Raw genomic sequence first — 16,650 nt, forward strand, 5'->3', positions numbered from 1 at the left:
CCTTATTAATCTTCTTTAATAGCCTTTATCTTCCATAAAAAAAGAGAAGAATGGTATTTTCGGTCCCCATCCAAAATGAAGTGATATAGCATTTTGTGTAACGGGTCTCAAGTTGCCATTTTGATATTTTTCCTTGTAAATTATTTTTTTTTCTTAAAATTATGGAGCATTTTTCCCAATTAAGTCAGTTCACCTATATAAAATATAATAGTACTAAAAGCTTCTGTTTGTTCCAGATTAAATATTTGTACATGGCATTAGGTATTATGCTCTATGTTAGGTTTTATTATCATAATAGTAAATAGGTGAGAAATATTTTATTTAGTAAAACAAGTTTTTTGTTAGTTTCACTTCATCTTTTATGTTGAATATCATTTTTATTAGAAAGTTAAAACTGACTACTAAATAAATATTTTCTATTAGAATTAATGCAGTAATTAGACATTTTATTTAATTTTATCATTCCTCAGACATGTATGTTATTGCCTATAATAAGATTTTTTTGTTTAAATAAAATAATTTATATCCAAGTTAAATCTTAATCACTATTTATTATTTCTTTAAATGTCTAATATTTTGCCCTAGCTGGTCATCCTCAAGAGCAATCTTACATATAAATTTACACCTCACATCCAAAAATTTAAGAACTTTCACACTATTCTGCCAAGGCCAATAAATTTAGTCACATAAACGTAAAAAAAATGTGTGGTGAGATGGTGATGATAGTATTAAGTTAATCCGTAATTAAAAGTTTTAAAATTAATTATGAGAGATAGTTGACCGTGGATGATGAATGAGAAGATGGTTCGGGGTGCGGTAAATGAAAAACACAAATAAGTACGATTAACTTATTTTAATGTGCCAATGTTTCGGGTAGAGTTTCTAGCTTTCTTCAAGGTTAAAAACAGAACAAGATAACAACCACAGTAAGTAGAGAAAAATAAAAAAAATAAAAAGAAAGTATAAACAGAATAATTTTACACATAAAATGAATAATTTTACAAAATAGAATTAATAAAATGAAGTGATGAGAGAAGCGGGAAATAAAATGCATACATAGGTAATTGAAAAAGTGGGTAAAATAACATAATTAAGGAAATGAAATAAAAATAAAGTTATATAATGCAAAGAAGTATGAACATATTAGTTATTATTAATTTAAAATTTAAATATGAAAAGAAAATGAAAATTGAGAGGAAGAAAATATATGTAACAATAATAGATGATAAAGAGGCAAATTATAAGTATAGTGTACAAAACTTATAACGCGAGTAAGGAAAATGAATAAAAGTGGAGAAAATAAGGGGAAAGAGTAAAATAAAGATAGGGGAAAGAAAAAAAAAAAAAAGTTTTAAAATTTAATGTAAAAGTGACCAATAGGTTGATTTGACTAAATTTATAGAACTGGGCAGAATAGCCTGTAAAAAAGGTTTTGTATTATTGTATGTGAGGTGTAAATTTATATTTAAAATTGTCCTTGTGGGTGGCCAGGTTGATGGAAATGTTGGACATTTAAAGAAATAATAAAGAGTGTTTGAAACTTAACTTCGATACAAATTATTTTATTTAAATAAATAAACCAGTCAAGAAGAACTGAAATAGAATCTTCTTTAAAATCAGTTTCTCAAAAATACAATACTAAGTATGTGCCTGCTTCAGGATATTATCAAGGAGCAATACCAGAAGGTAAGAATAAAAAAATTTGTATAGCTAAATAGCACCAAATTTAGGTTATGACCCAATTGTAAATAATATTTGAGGCATTCGGTCGTAAAACAAGGTAACCGAGATTTTTTTATGAATTGAAATTTTTGTCATCACTGGCTTTTTTTTTTTAATACTATTTCATAAACTGTGGACAAAAATCTTTAGGAAATTATTTTTCCTAAGAGAATAATATTAATATTAACTGGTGATGATAAGTGACTCTTGTTTAAATGTAAAACTCTGTAATTAACAAATATTTGAATATTTTAAAAAAGTTTTCTTTTTATGAGCTGCCATGTTTACTTTCAAATACCTCATTTATTGATGAAAGCATGACAGTAATTGTAAAATAGAGTCAATCGCTGAAATGTCAAGTAATACCTTTACTCTCATTTTTATTTCTGTTGTCTTGTATTTTAGCGGAATAATTATGAATCCTTACAGATTGTAATTGATAATGGCTAGGTGGGCTGAAAACGTTGTAAAACAATAATAAAATAATGATGAACTATTATCAGTCCATCTTAATTTCCTTATTTACATATTCCATGTTATACAAATTCACAATGCATGCATGTTTAAATTTTCTTTTAATTTATGCTGTACATTTTTATATAATTTTCACACTGTTTTTTACATCTTCTAACTATTACCATAGTTTATAATTTATTTTTATGTCATCTTATTGTTCTACCCTTGTTTAAAATATTTTTTTGTATCTTGTTTTACTTAGTGCTTAAGGGTGGCAAAAATTTGGTGTGTGATAATTAGTTTTTGTACAATTTGGAAAAACTTATGTTTAGTTTTCTCCAAATTAAATATTTTTTATAGTTACTATTATTATCATATTTATTTCTCCCCTTGTATTTCATGTATCAAAGTTAAAACCATTAATGGCCTCCTCCTCAAATTGAAATTCAATTCAATTCAAACTCAAATTGATCTCAATTGAAACAGGTGGGTGGTTTTGATTTGTTCTTTACTCATTAATTATTATTATTATTATTATTAATTTTATTTGTATTTATTCTCTCTCAACCTTTATATAATCTTAACTTATTTCCTTATTTTCTGTTTTTTAGTGTATTAAATTTTATTTTCTCATTTCTACTTTTCTATCTTTACGTGTTATTATGTCTCCTTTTCATTTTTAAATTAATAGTTTGCATAATTTTTTTTATATTCTCATCACTGTCTATTTTATATTTATACTATTTTATTTCTTCTTTTCTTTCATGTGTATTTAATTTTCTTTTTACTTAAATTTTGTAACCTTAATTTACATTTTGTATTTCATCATGTTATGTCAAAATATTTATAGTTGTTTTTGTACCTTTTTAGTTCTGATGAAGCTCTACAAAGTGGGACGAAATGCTGGCAAATAAATAGCTGTAAACTATTTGGGGAAATTTTTTTTTTTTTGGAACCCCTCTCCTTTGGAGTATTGAAAAATATCTAATAAATGATCAAATTACTGAGGTTGTGATTCAGTTTTCTTTTTCTTTCAACAATTTAATCCTTCTAGGTTGTATTTTTGGACTTGACTCAAAATTGTTGAAAATAGCACTTACACTACCCTGAATTGAACCTTGTCAAATATAGATAAACTTCTATCACTTTTTTTTTAAAGAACAGTTTTATATTTCTGAATGTATAAACCAATAGTTTATAATATATTTTAAACTTATGTCTGAAAGATAGCATTGGTGACAGATCCAGAGATTATTGGTAACAGATATAGATAGGTATTACTACTGTACTTGGTTTCTCCGAGACAAACAGCAGAAAGAAAATACGCCTCAGTCTGTAAGACTTCTAACACCTATATGATTACTTTTTACTATAATGTTTTCCTCACGGGTTCGCCAATAGTATCGTCACTGCTAATTATTTTCCAAGTATTTTGTAAATTATGTCTTATAAAGGAATGGATTCAAGCAGTGTTTTTATTTTCATTACATAATTGTGTTTGTAGTTGGTCCATCATAAAGTCTTCTCTTTTTCATTTATCATTAAAATTTAATTATATAATGTTGATGCCCTTAAAACTTTTTCACGATTGCAATACTTCTCCTTACTATAAATTCCATACATAAGTAAGTGAAAAAATCATATCAAATAATCTGTGTTATTAAAATTAACTATAGTTAAATAAACTAATAATTAATAGTTATGATAGTAAGGAATTATTTTCAAATCACATTTATTTAGTAAAGATTAGGGATTGAGGAATAGTTGCAAAAAGAAGAAAAGGATTAATGACTATGATAAATTTAATTCAATAAAGATTAAATTTATACATAAAAATTAAACTCGTAAACATGTCAGTATCAATATTATATTATTTTTTCACATAATAAGCAACGATAATATTCTTCTGGTATAGATTAAGTTATCAAATATCAAATTTAAGCAGATTGAACACTATCATGTGTATGCTAATCATCGCCATGAAGACGTAATTCTCAACGAAACTCATGGCTCAACTAATATCAAAATAATCTTTCTATATATAAATATACATATATATACGTTTTAAAATGTGAACTTCATATATAAATTAAAGGGAAAATTGCAATTTATTATTGCACAAAAATAAAAACACTAAAAATAAAAATAAGATTTTTTATAATACACAATCTTTGGCTGTGCTAGCTATTTCGAAATGCAAACTTTTCAAATAATATATTCTATACAACTCTGTTTATTAAATGAAAAGTGCATATCCAGGAATAAATTGTAAAAAAAAAAAAATAAATAAAATAAAATAAAGTAAATACATTTCCCAAAATAAACACTAAGGGCCGGTTGTTGAGTCAAGTCTGTAACTCAGCAATCGGCCCTAAAAAAATTATACTAAAATAAACAACAGGTCAATTTGTTTACAGAGATGACCGATTCGTTGTCGTAAACCTATTTTCATGTATCCATATAATTACATACACATATAGCACTTAAATTAGGTATTTTTCTTATAGAATATATATATATCAACACATTATAGAAATAATACACTATATACTATCAATAGTAATAATAATAAAAAAGGATGGAGGAAATATTTAAATATATATATATATTTGGGAAGCGCTTTCAAACAATTGGCAAATTTCCTTAGATTAAATTGGCACATTGAATTCACATGGGGCTCTTATCATTAGAGCCAAAAAATTTTATATTAAAATAAAGATTTAAAAAAAAAAATGAAAAAGAAAACTTTACAATATTTGATTAAATATTATAAGGAATGAAAATTAAGGTCTATTTACAAAGTCTACGAAATTTGTTTTTTTTTTTGGTTTTTCTTTTTCTTTTTTAAATATATCTGTCCAACTATGTATATATACAAGTTACTCTTGTGAATAATATAAAATGACGATCACAAGAGTTCGATCAAAAGCTGAAATCTATATCTAAAATGGATAATTTTTAGTGGATAAATTTAAAAGCCAAATAATCCCTGATTTTCTGTTGGCTTAGCAAGGATGGAGATGTTCGTCTTTAAATTTTTTTTTTCTTTTTCGTTTTTCTTTAAATATTATTGTCATCATTGTAAAACACATTATATTATGTCTTAATAAATATATATATACTTTCCCTTTATTTATTTATACATGCATCTTAACTATCTAAATATATATATATAAATATTCTTTAATAATTCTACATAAACTAAACCATGTGGAATGGCAACGAGTATTTTAAAATGTTACAAATTATACAGATAGTATTTATACAATGGCAACACTGGATAAAATATAACATAATGTAACAGACATAATTATCAATATATTGAAATCATATAGCTCTCTCATTCTGTTTAAATGACTAGAAATTACTGTAGATAAAAATATAAACTAAAATGCCTTGATTGTACACAAGAAATCACTGGCTTACAGTTTTGAGTATTGTCTTTCAATATTTTAAAATAATTTTTTTTTTTTTTATGTTTTTCAACACTGATCAAGTATAAACAAGGCACCTTATTTTTAAAACAACAAGCTGTTTTCTCAGATAAACAAAGTTTATTGCTTTCTTATAAATAAACTTTTTTTTTATTTTCATTTTGCACATGTGGTAATTGTTTGATTATTACATGACTAGAAATAATTATTAGGGTTGTAAACTTGGGGAGGGGGGACAATAAAAAAAAAAGTTAATTCAAAATTCTTAAAGTTAACTCCATATATATAGTGTTATGTGTCACTTCTTTGATCGATATATACTGAGAGGAGGGACGTGACGGCCATGCAGGTTAGGGCGCAGGTCCCTGTGCACTTGGTTCGGAACGTTGTGGGTTTGATTCCCATCTGGGGTGGTCCCGAAAAATGAATCTTGACACTCCTAGTGTGGTTAGTAATCAGCGGCAATGCAGGTAGCCGTCAGGGGTTGGCAAAAATGACCTCTAGGCTCACTTGCCGGACTTGTTCCCCCCCCAAATACACTGGTATTTGTACCGGTACTAATTGGTATGGTATATGGTACTGATCAGTACCAGTATACTGAGAGGAAAAAAAAGTGTTACTAGAGAGTATGTTAAAAGCAGAACATCAGATTAAAATAGTTTATGTATTTTACATGCCATAGAACATTTTAAAATTTTCAAGAACAAACAATTTTTTTTTCAGTGTAACTCAGTTCAGATTAAAAGAACTATCTAAGAAGAGTAGCAAATTAGTATAAGTCAAAATTTCAAAATATTCCACAATGGGTAGATATGACTTGTACAAATTTTACCTAATCTCACAAAATATATGGCAAGCACTATGAAGATGAGTAATTTTGTCAAGAATTACAGATTGTTTTGGACGATGGAATATGAAAATATTTCTCAGGACTTGATTCGAACCACCAACACGATTGTTAGGTCGATACCACATCGAAAGCAAGTTGTAATAAACAGAAAATGAGAAAAACTTTTAAATTAAAAAAAAAAAAATAAAAACATAATTTTTTAAATATATCTCATAACTTAATTTCAGTTAAAAATGAAAATTAAACTTAAATCCCAATTTTACTTTAAGTTTTTATTTTTTAAAAAATATTATGCTTAATAAAAACCAATTTCAAGTAATCGAGTTGTCTATGTTTAATTAGCACAGTTAAATGTGTTCAGGGATCTGTAGCATTTCAAAAAGATTCTCTAGTACTGTCATCTGTTGGCAACTATAAGAGAATAATTGGAGAAGTTGGATAATTCTAATGGAGCTCTCAAAGGTGGCAAAGATTTTGGATGGTCAGTAGAAATGACAGTAAAACCAAAGATTGATGTTCAGATTGACAGTTTAGTCAAATGCGGATGGATTATCAAAAATTACATAAATTTTTATATCACTGCTTTGCTAAAATAGTAGCATATATTACAAAAAAATAGTAGCATAGATTAATTACAGTACAATCCACAGAACACATCAAACAGAAAAAAAAAAATTTCCCTGTCAGATATACCACCAATAAAGCCAAAAAAACAATATTATTTTATCAATTTTCTTATTTGAATTAATGCTTATAGTTAGTATTTAAAGTGTTAAAGATATTTCAATAACTGTGTTAGTAACTTTTTTTTAAAGAAACAAATCCAGGACAAAAATGTGCTTGCACCCAGACTCGAATATATGCTGAAAATTAATTTAATTTTTTGGTTATTTTTAGTTATAGTATATATTCTTGAAATCATGTTAAAATTAAGAATCAATTTCACATCATTTTTCATTGTAGCATGTCTTTTATATTTAGAATTTCACCCGCCAGTGGACCAAATGTAAATGAAAGGATCTTTCAAAAAATAAGTTTTCCAAAACTAATAAATGATAAAATATATAAATAAAATGATAAATAATAAAATTTGCCAAGGGATTTTTGACACAAATTAACATAAATACAGAAGAAAACATACAAAACAAGCAATATATATATTGCACACTTTTTTTAGACTCTCAGTATATATCGGCATGCTCTCTGCAATCTAGCCTAATATTCTCGGATAAAAAAAAAAATTAAAAATGACAAATCCTTTTCACAAATTAGGTAATACATATAAATAATGTAAGTATTAACATTTTTCAGTATTTGTAGTTTTTTCTCTTAAATATTTTTCAATTATTAAACTTTCAGTACTGGCTTGGTTAGCACAATTTTATACTAAATTGGTACATAGTTTGAAAAAAATTATCGACATCTAATCTGAAGGACGAAGCAATCTAAATCTGTGGAAGACAATGATTTGCATAGAAAAAAAAGGTATCGTCGAATTAATCATAAGGAGTTTTCATGATTAAAATAAGTACAATGGAAACAATAAAATGTTTAAATAACCCTGAGACCTAAATGAGATTATAATTTTTCAAAGTTTGTCATTTAAAAGATAATTTTCGACTCTTATACAAATCATTTCGTTCACTACCAGGTACAGTTTATTTTCTAACAAGTTTCAAAATCAAAAAATGCACATAAAAATAGTGTAATATTTGTACATTTTTTTCCTTTTTTTTTTACCTTTTTTACTTCGTATATATATAATTTTTTTTTGTAAATGTCATTTTAAATAGAAAAAACTCTTATAAGTTAATAGAAAAGATCATTGATAAGCTAGATTACAGATAGGATTACTATTAAATAATCAGTTATTCTCTGTAGGGCTTGCAGTAGGAGAAACGGTGGTTCATGTGTTGGCTATAAGACCCCGAATGCGAGAATCGCTTGAGGCATTTAGAGCATTGGAATGGCTTCTCTCCCGAGTGCAAGCGCTTGTGCTCAGTGAGGTGGTGTTTATGCTTGAACGCCTTCGGGCAGATATCACACTTGTGCGGTCGCTGGCCTGTAATAAAATTATAATTTACTATTTATGTAAAACTAAATTAAATTATGAGAAAAGAGATGATATATTAAAAGAAAATCCATATATATCTAGTTGTATCACATGAAGTATCAATTTTATAAGAAATTATTCAGAAAATATAAATGAATATAAATATAAAAAACTTCGTTTTATCAAAGGGATTTTATAATTTGCATCACCTTAGCAACTACAATTCTGTAGCAACACCAGGTTCAAATCCTGCCTGGGGGAGTTGACTTTTATTTCAGTCCCACAAAATGAAAACTTGACCCTCCCACTCTGGATAGAATAGGTTGGTTACCTCAAAGATAACCTCCCTGTAGATCATAAATAAACAGGTAAGGATAAACAAAAAAATATTTTATCGCTCATTCAATAAATTAATTTCTTTATGGAGAATTAATTACAAAAACCGGGCTGTGAAATAATACCCCCTCCCACCAGTATCTTAGTAATTTAAAGAACAAATAATTCTCACTCTTTTCCATACGCTAATCATACAATACTGCTTTTAGTAAATGTTTGTTTTTTATTTAAATTTTCTTATTATTTTAAACATTTTTATTGACAAATGTTCTCGCTTGTTTTTATTATTTAAATTTTCTTATTTCTTTTTTTTTAAATATTAATTTTACAACATTCAGGAAAGGAAGTCCAGTTGACTGACTGGGGAGAAAACAGAAGAGTGGAGGGTCGGTGGAAGAAAATTTGCCTATGCGAACTCCTTTTGAAAATTTGCCTCGTTTACCCAAAGGCAAACTAATCTTAGATATATTATACCTCTAATGCAATATTAACAGCTTTTTAAAATTAAAATTTACCTATTATTGAAGTTTTTTTCTCTGAACCTCAAGTCCTTGCAAGTTGGAAATCCTTTTTCTATAAATTTCCTTTATTTTGTTTTCTCCCCTATTTTTTACAATAAATTTCTCCTATTTTTTCCTATAGATTTCCCCTATTTTTTTCAATAAATAAAATTTTTTTCATTACATTATTATCTATTTTATTCTATACACATCCTTTTCATAAAAGCTTAGAGTATAATAGGTAATGATGAAGGAACTAGGATGATTTTAATTAATAATTATTAATTTATTAATTATTAAATTGTTATTTCATTACATTTTATTAATATCAACATTTAATGTGATACAACCATCAGATATAAATTACATTTTTCAACTCATCAATCATTGATAGCGGCATATAGCTCTTTTCTCATAATTTTGTGTTTTCTAATTAAGACATGCAAATTATATTTTTCTATAGTATTTCAAAAGCAAGCACTTTCAAGCAAATAGAAGAAAACGGAAAACCAAACAGTAATTAGTCGCACCAGAAAAAGTTATTAGTACTGAAAATACTTTCCAATTTTAAGTAATATGACATCAATGCTCCATAATTTAGTTAAGATGATACTTATAATCTTATAATAAATTTCTTATTCTTTAAAAGCAGATTTTCCTTAGAATTATAGCAATGCTATCTTTAAAGTTTCTTCTGTTTAAATTTTTTTCTAAAAATGATTTTAAATATAAAAAAATTCAAAGTCATGGTGCAACCTATTACATTCATTATAAACACAATATTTCAAATTAATTTTTAATTTTTTTTTTTTTAAACTCCCAGTCAGATTTTTGAATATTTTTTTTGAGTATATAATTAATTATTTATATTATTTTTGCTGCTATCTTATGAGTATTAATCTAGTAATGTCCAAACTGCAATTTCAATAAATGATAATATTTCTTAATTAATAGTGGCACATCTGAATTTTTTATTTTGTATTTGACGTATTTCATAAATGATACCGTAGACAACAGGGAGAACCCAATAAAGAAAGTAGCCCTAGTCTAAAGTACTAAATTTTTAGTATATTCTGTTCAAAATAAAATTAAAACTTTCTAATTGTTACATATACCATAATAAAAGCAGTGATATCAGGATTGTAAATTACACATAACTCGAAACTTTTTATGGTTAAAATAATTTTAAGAAAAAAGAATAATTAGTAAAAATTTTAAATAATTTATTATTTTTAAATCTAAATAAATTAAGAAAAACATAGAACCACATTTAGTACATTTTGTGCTAATACAAAACAAATTAAAAAAGAACTAGTTAAACCAATTAACCAAAAAAAAGTCTATTTAAGTTTTTTAAATCTTTTATAAATAATAACAGTTCCTAAACTTGAAAGAATATTTAGCTGAAAGGTGATTCAGTTCCTACGTATTAAGAGGCATACAAAATCTGTCATAGCATCTTGAGAAATGTATTAATAAAAATGGCAATGATGCAGAAAAATAAACAATTGTTGAACCATTAATTAATGAAATCTTTTATTTCTAAAAAATAAGAAACCTTACTTTTGGTTTTATAGAAATTGCAGCTTGATAATAATCAAAACATAGCAGCTGATATAACATAAGCATTAAAAAGCGGACAGTAAGGCAAAAATTAGCTAGAGTTGAAACAAATATCTAAAGTTGCCATGGATACGATATTTTATTTATCAATGGTTCAGTCGTGAAGAATGGTCGTATCCATGGCAATTTTAGCTATTAGTTTCAACTATAGCAAATTTTTGCTCATCTCTGACAGCCCGAATGTCACATTTGATTTATTTATAGTAAACAATTATATTTACTTTTAATTATGTAAAACAAAGAATAAAAATAAAAGCAATGCAAAAGTAGTCAAAAAGCAAAAGCGAGCATTTTCTACGTGTTTCTAATTTGTTCTAGTGTTTTCTAATTTAGTGTGTCAAGTGTTTTATGTTCAGTGTCTTTTTCAAAATATAAAGAAAAATAAATAAACAATAAATAATTAAATTTTCGAAATAATAAAAAATATCCCTACCCCATTTAAATTTGATAACAAAGAAGTTATATGAATTTGAATCATGTAGAACATAAAATTTAATATTACAATTTTCATGAACCAAACTAATTCATTATTAAACATGAGTAAGTATATAAATTTAAATCAAATTTATTATACTCGTATAGTTCTGAATTGTATGAAGTTAAGGATCATATTAAGTCTATAAATCATAGTTGATATAACTAAAAATGCTTCTGATTCATGAGTAAATAAAGTTTAACCACCATTTTAAACAAAATAGGTAGTACTCACTAAGAAACGTTTCGACAAGATATTTTTTCGGTGATAAATAAACTTAATAACTTCAAACACTTCATCTATAAAATTTCTCACCCTCCAAACAGGTGATATAATGAAATTGTTTGACTTAACATAATAATGATAGAAAAATATATGATTTTACTTCAATTTTTTTTTAAATTATTATTTTTATTGAATAATTACTCTTAAAGAGCTTCAATGTCTTTTTTAGTTCCTTAGTTGAATAAAATATTTTACCGAAGAACTTAACAGTTATATTTAAAATCAATTCAATAAACAAATAATAAATAACAAACAAACAAAACTAAAACTAAAAAAAAAAGAAAAGAAAAAAAGGAATAAATCAAATAAAAAAATATCAAATAAACCCTATCCCCAAATAAAAATGATAAAAAGAAACAAAAAAAAATGTGCGTTTGGTGTGTTGCATGTGAGTACCTGAGTGTTCGTACTTGTGACGTGCTAGTGACGAGTGTTTAGCGAATGTCTTGTCGCACTGGTCGCACGCGAACTGACCGTCCGGCTCGGAGTCGAGTTTGATCCTCTTGGCATCATCTGCTTCATCTGCTGTTTCCCCCTCATCAGCATCATAACCTCCAGCTTCTCCACCTTCAACTGCTTCCTGAAACCCAGATAATTTCCCATCATGTTTGTATAGATATAGGCAAGAAAGAATATTCAATTTATATGTACTTTGTAATGAAAACTCCTTGCGTAAACTCTTACTTTATTTAATTATAACATATCTGGAAAAATCTGGGGGTTGAGGGTGATCTTGAACAAATCACCACCTTGCTCAATTGTTTTTCAACAAACATTACTTTCTTAAAAAGTATTGATTGTAACAGTAAAATAAAAAAAAAACAATTTTCAATATCATAAGACCATGAAATTATTTTTTATTCCCTACCTACTACTTCAGGATAAGGATAACAAACAAAATATAAATTTATATTTCAAAATTATATGAAAATAAAAGTACTCATTTTAGTTTTTACAATCTTATGAAAAGTTGATTTTTTGTCATTAGATAACATTTTCTTCAAATCTACTTCACCAATTAATTTGAAATTTTATCTTGATGTGACACTGTTGGACTACTAAACAGAGATGTTTTCAAACTATGCTGTAGTTCATAATTTAAAAGTTAAATAGATACACAATTCAGACAAAAAAAAAGAGTCTAATTCAATTAACAACTTAGCTCACATATTTTTATTAATCAAAAAATTTTCATTCATTCAGAAAATGTAAAGTGCCAAAATCAAAATTTTATTTAAATGGCTTTGGCCATTTTTGAGAAAAAATCACCTCTGTTCATGTTAAAGGTACTCATTAGTGACTCCCTTAACTTCTAACCATTAATAAAATTTAACAAAATATGTGGACTACTTATGGGCTAAATACACTTATCGTTTAAAATTAAATATTACAATTTATATTTTTTGTAATAAAATACTGACCTGCTTCCAGGGCCTCTTGATAGGCTGCATTGCCACTCCTGGAGTAGGACTGGTTGTGGCAGTGTAGTAGCCATGACCCAAGAGCCTGGCCAGGCGAGACTCCACTTTGGATAAGTTGACAGCCTCCTCGGTCGGCTCGCAGGACCTCTTGGTCGAAAGATCAAGTGGCTGTTCTGGGTAGAGAGGAAGATAGGGGACTGTCAATAGCCTTCCTTCTCTCCTGTCACGAGCCCTCGAGTTCTGGAACCAGACCTGGACAACTCGCACTGGGAAGCCAACTCTCTCAGCAATGCGAGCAAGCTCTTCTCTTTTTGGGCGAGGGTTCACAGCGTAATGGCCTCTCAGAATCTGTAGTTGCTCTTCTGCTATCTGTGATCGCACTCTAACCTGTAATTACAATAAATCAATAAATTATCAGTCACATTATTTAATTAAGGCATTATGATAAATTATAATAATATATAAATTTTAAAAGTTTTTTTTATTAACTAAGAATTGAAAGAAATATATGAAAATAATAATTGTTTCTTATTACTTTTTAATTATTATTTTAAAATACCAAGAACTGTAAGGGTGTAAACATTTGTTCATGGACATTTATTTCCTTCAATTTTTGATGTTAATTTGTGAGAAAATAGCTAATTTTTCTGAGACAAAAATAATACTGGTGTGTTACGATTTGAAAATCAAATGTTTTTAGAGTTAACAGTGAATTTACTTTTTAAACCACAGAAAACAAAACATATAATACTAATAATGATGTGTTATTATGCAGGAAAATTATTTCATAAGGTGCAAAACAATTTCGTAGCATATAGTTTTACGGTTTGGCTTGATTTATTCAGTAATAAGACACCAGAGTGGAAGGTCTCTGATATTTGTTTTGAGCAACTTATAAAAAAACACTGTGTGAAAAAAATAATGTTTTCACCTACAGATTGAGAAATAAATAAGGCACATCCTACAGTATGATAATAGAAATCATATGAAGTTACATAATAATAATCAAATCAAATAAAAATATTTTCTCACCTTTCTGCCTTCATGGTCTGTGTCTATTTCCTCATCAGTGTACATGGTAGAACCTCTCGCTTCATCTTCACTTGTACTGCATCCATTCTCTTCTTGCTTCACTGTCACAACTCCTTCCAACTTTGCAGCAAGGCCTTCACTTCTCTCATCACTGCAGAGGTAACGCTCATGCTGATGGAGTTCTATTCCTGAGCCAAAGTTCTTGCCACAGTACCTGCAGGAGTGACTCTCCTCACTCGGTGGTGAAGGAGCCCCAGAACTGCAGCTATTGGAACTCATGTTAGCTGCCAGCAGCTGTTTAGTGACTGTTGCATTCACTGTTTCCAAAATCCTCTTTACAGCCTCTAGGTCGCCACTGTTACCAGGGTCTTCTCTCTTTTCCTCTTCTTCTTTCTTTGGTCCAAGCTGATCGAGGAGATAATTAGATATATTGCTCGGGATGTTGTAGGCATTTGATGGAATGGGCGGAATAGGATAGAACGGGTGAGGAAAGCTTACTGTGTGCTCGCTATATTTGGGAAGTATTGGAGGGAAACTAGGCCTCTGTTTGACCTGAGGCCTGTAAGGTTTCACTTCCGAGCGGGGACTGGTTTGCCTCTGTTGACCAGAAACCTTGAGGTTCATTATGAGGCACTTCTTTGATGTCATGTGACTGGAGTAGGACCCGGAATGTGAGAAGCGTTTTCCACAATTACCACACTCAAATGGTTTTTCTCCACTGTGTATTCGAATGTGTTCCTAAAAAGAAATTAAACAATTTTCCTTAGTAATACAATGTTGGAAAATGTTGGAAGATTATTAGTTGACTAAATTTACTTAATTGAAGAAAAATGGTCAGAGTGACAGTTAAGAAAGGTACAGAAATATCAGATAAACTATTTATTGGTAACCAAAATCTTACCCCACTTTGTAGGGCTAAATCAAAACAAGATAAAAATATTATAAAATAAGAAAAGAATGTAAATAGAAAGTTGTATAAAAGCGATGATATATCTATGTTTTCAATATAGCATCTCTTTTAATAGTTTCTATGTTTATACCTTGTTCTCATTTGGGCCTAAAGAAGCCCAGCCAAGTGGGGCGAAATACTAATATAATAATATTTATCAGTTACTAATAAATTGTTTGTCAACTGTTTTTTGTAACTTTCTTCACTGCCAATCCACAATTTCATTTTAAATACTCATTTGTGTGATAAAATATAGCATACAAAAAAGATACCCATTATCGTCCAAATTTTCAAAAGTAATCATATCATGATAAATGCAAATACAGTAAAATTCATAGCTTTTAAATAATCCTTTTTATCCAATTTATCATTTTTTTTTTTAACTTTATACATATTTCATAAGGTGGGTTGCATATTATTATCAGATTATTTTATTTTATAAATATTATAAATAAATAAATAACAAATAAAGTTAATTATTTCATGAACTAATTTTGATAAATTCAATTAAAAACAAATTTATGCCCCTCTCCGCATTATTTAATTATCTATAATAGAGAAATTTAATGTAACTAAAATTTTTTTTAACCTTTTTTTATTAATTAAAATAGTCTTTAATATTTTTACTTAGTAAATTTCATTCATCAAAAGCCACATATTATTTATTACATAGCTGAAATTCTTTAATTACTCATAAATTATAATTAAATGAGGCACTTTTAATATTTCATGAGATGGTACGCTTATGAAAAAATAAATTATTAAGTTGTAGTATTAATGAAAATAAATAAATAAAAACAATACCTTAAGGTGATGTTTGAATTTGAAAGCTTTATCACATTCTGGGCATTTGAATTTTCGAAGAACAGCACTTTCGTCATGACTGATCATGTGTCGCTGTAATCTGTAGACATTGGCAAAGGTTTTGTTGCAGATCCTGCAAGACTGAAATAACAAATACTATTAGCTATGTTCATATCTATTTAAAAATAAATTTTAATATTAAGTATTAAATATTAATAGAAAATTACAGGGTCTTAGTAGAGAGAAAATCTCATAATTTAAAAAAAAAAAAATTTTAAACTGAAAAATGAAGTATGACAGTGCCTGTTTACACACTGATAGTGAATCTAACCTCACAAACAGTTCTGTTTGGTTAATGAACAAACTGATAATTTAATACAACATAACATTTACCTTAAATTCACCCTTTTTCAAAACATTTGTGGAACTTTGACTTTTCTAAATGACGTTTAAAAGCAATTTTAAGTGTAATGACCTCTATGAATAATTTTTTAAAAATAATCTTCTTAATTTTTTCTCAAATTTTAAATTTCAAAACTTTACAGGTTTTTAAATTATTGAGAGATTCTACATTATCTGTCAACCCGGTTATGAGATCAGAAGGTGCAACAGTTCACTGCATACTGAACTCTTAAATGATGTTGTGGCAGGCCTTCATTTACGAAGCAAAACATATTACAGAATCATAGAACAAAGATACAAGATTTATA

At 27.6% G+C, this 16,650-nt stretch overlaps 1 protein-coding gene across 3 annotated transcripts in view; it reads right to left on the bottom strand.

The window, feature by feature from the left end:
- Window positions 1-4,031: 4,031 nt before the first annotated feature.
- LOC106692428 (Zn finger homeodomain 1) overlaps window positions 4,032-16,650 on the bottom strand; it is a 61,765-nt gene continuing 49,146 nt past the window's right edge. For 2 of the 3 annotated variants that reach the window (XM_014438376.2, XM_067052121.1), the window contains exons 3-7: window positions 15,941-16,081; window positions 14,188-14,925; window positions 13,156-13,542; window positions 12,131-12,314; window positions 4,032-8,524 (exon numbers count right to left, since the gene is read on the bottom strand). In XM_014438376.2, coding sequence (XP_014293862.1) covers window positions 8,331-8,524; window positions 12,131-12,314; window positions 13,156-13,542; window positions 14,188-14,925; window positions 15,941-16,081 — 1,644 coding nt within the window. In that variant the 3' untranslated portion in view covers window positions 4,032-8,330. The remainder of the gene's footprint in view (window positions 8,525-12,130; window positions 12,315-13,155; window positions 13,543-14,187; window positions 14,926-15,940; window positions 16,082-16,650) is intronic. The other variant, XM_014438377.3, reaches the window with a different exon arrangement.

The sequence above is a fragment of the Halyomorpha halys genome, unplaced genomic scaffold, assembly GCF_000696795.3.
Source record: "Halyomorpha halys isolate HHAL.00 unplaced genomic scaffold, Hhal_1.1 Scaffold56.1, whole genome shotgun sequence".
Classification (NCBI taxonomy): Eukaryota; Metazoa; Arthropoda; class Insecta; order Hemiptera; family Pentatomidae; genus Halyomorpha; species Halyomorpha halys.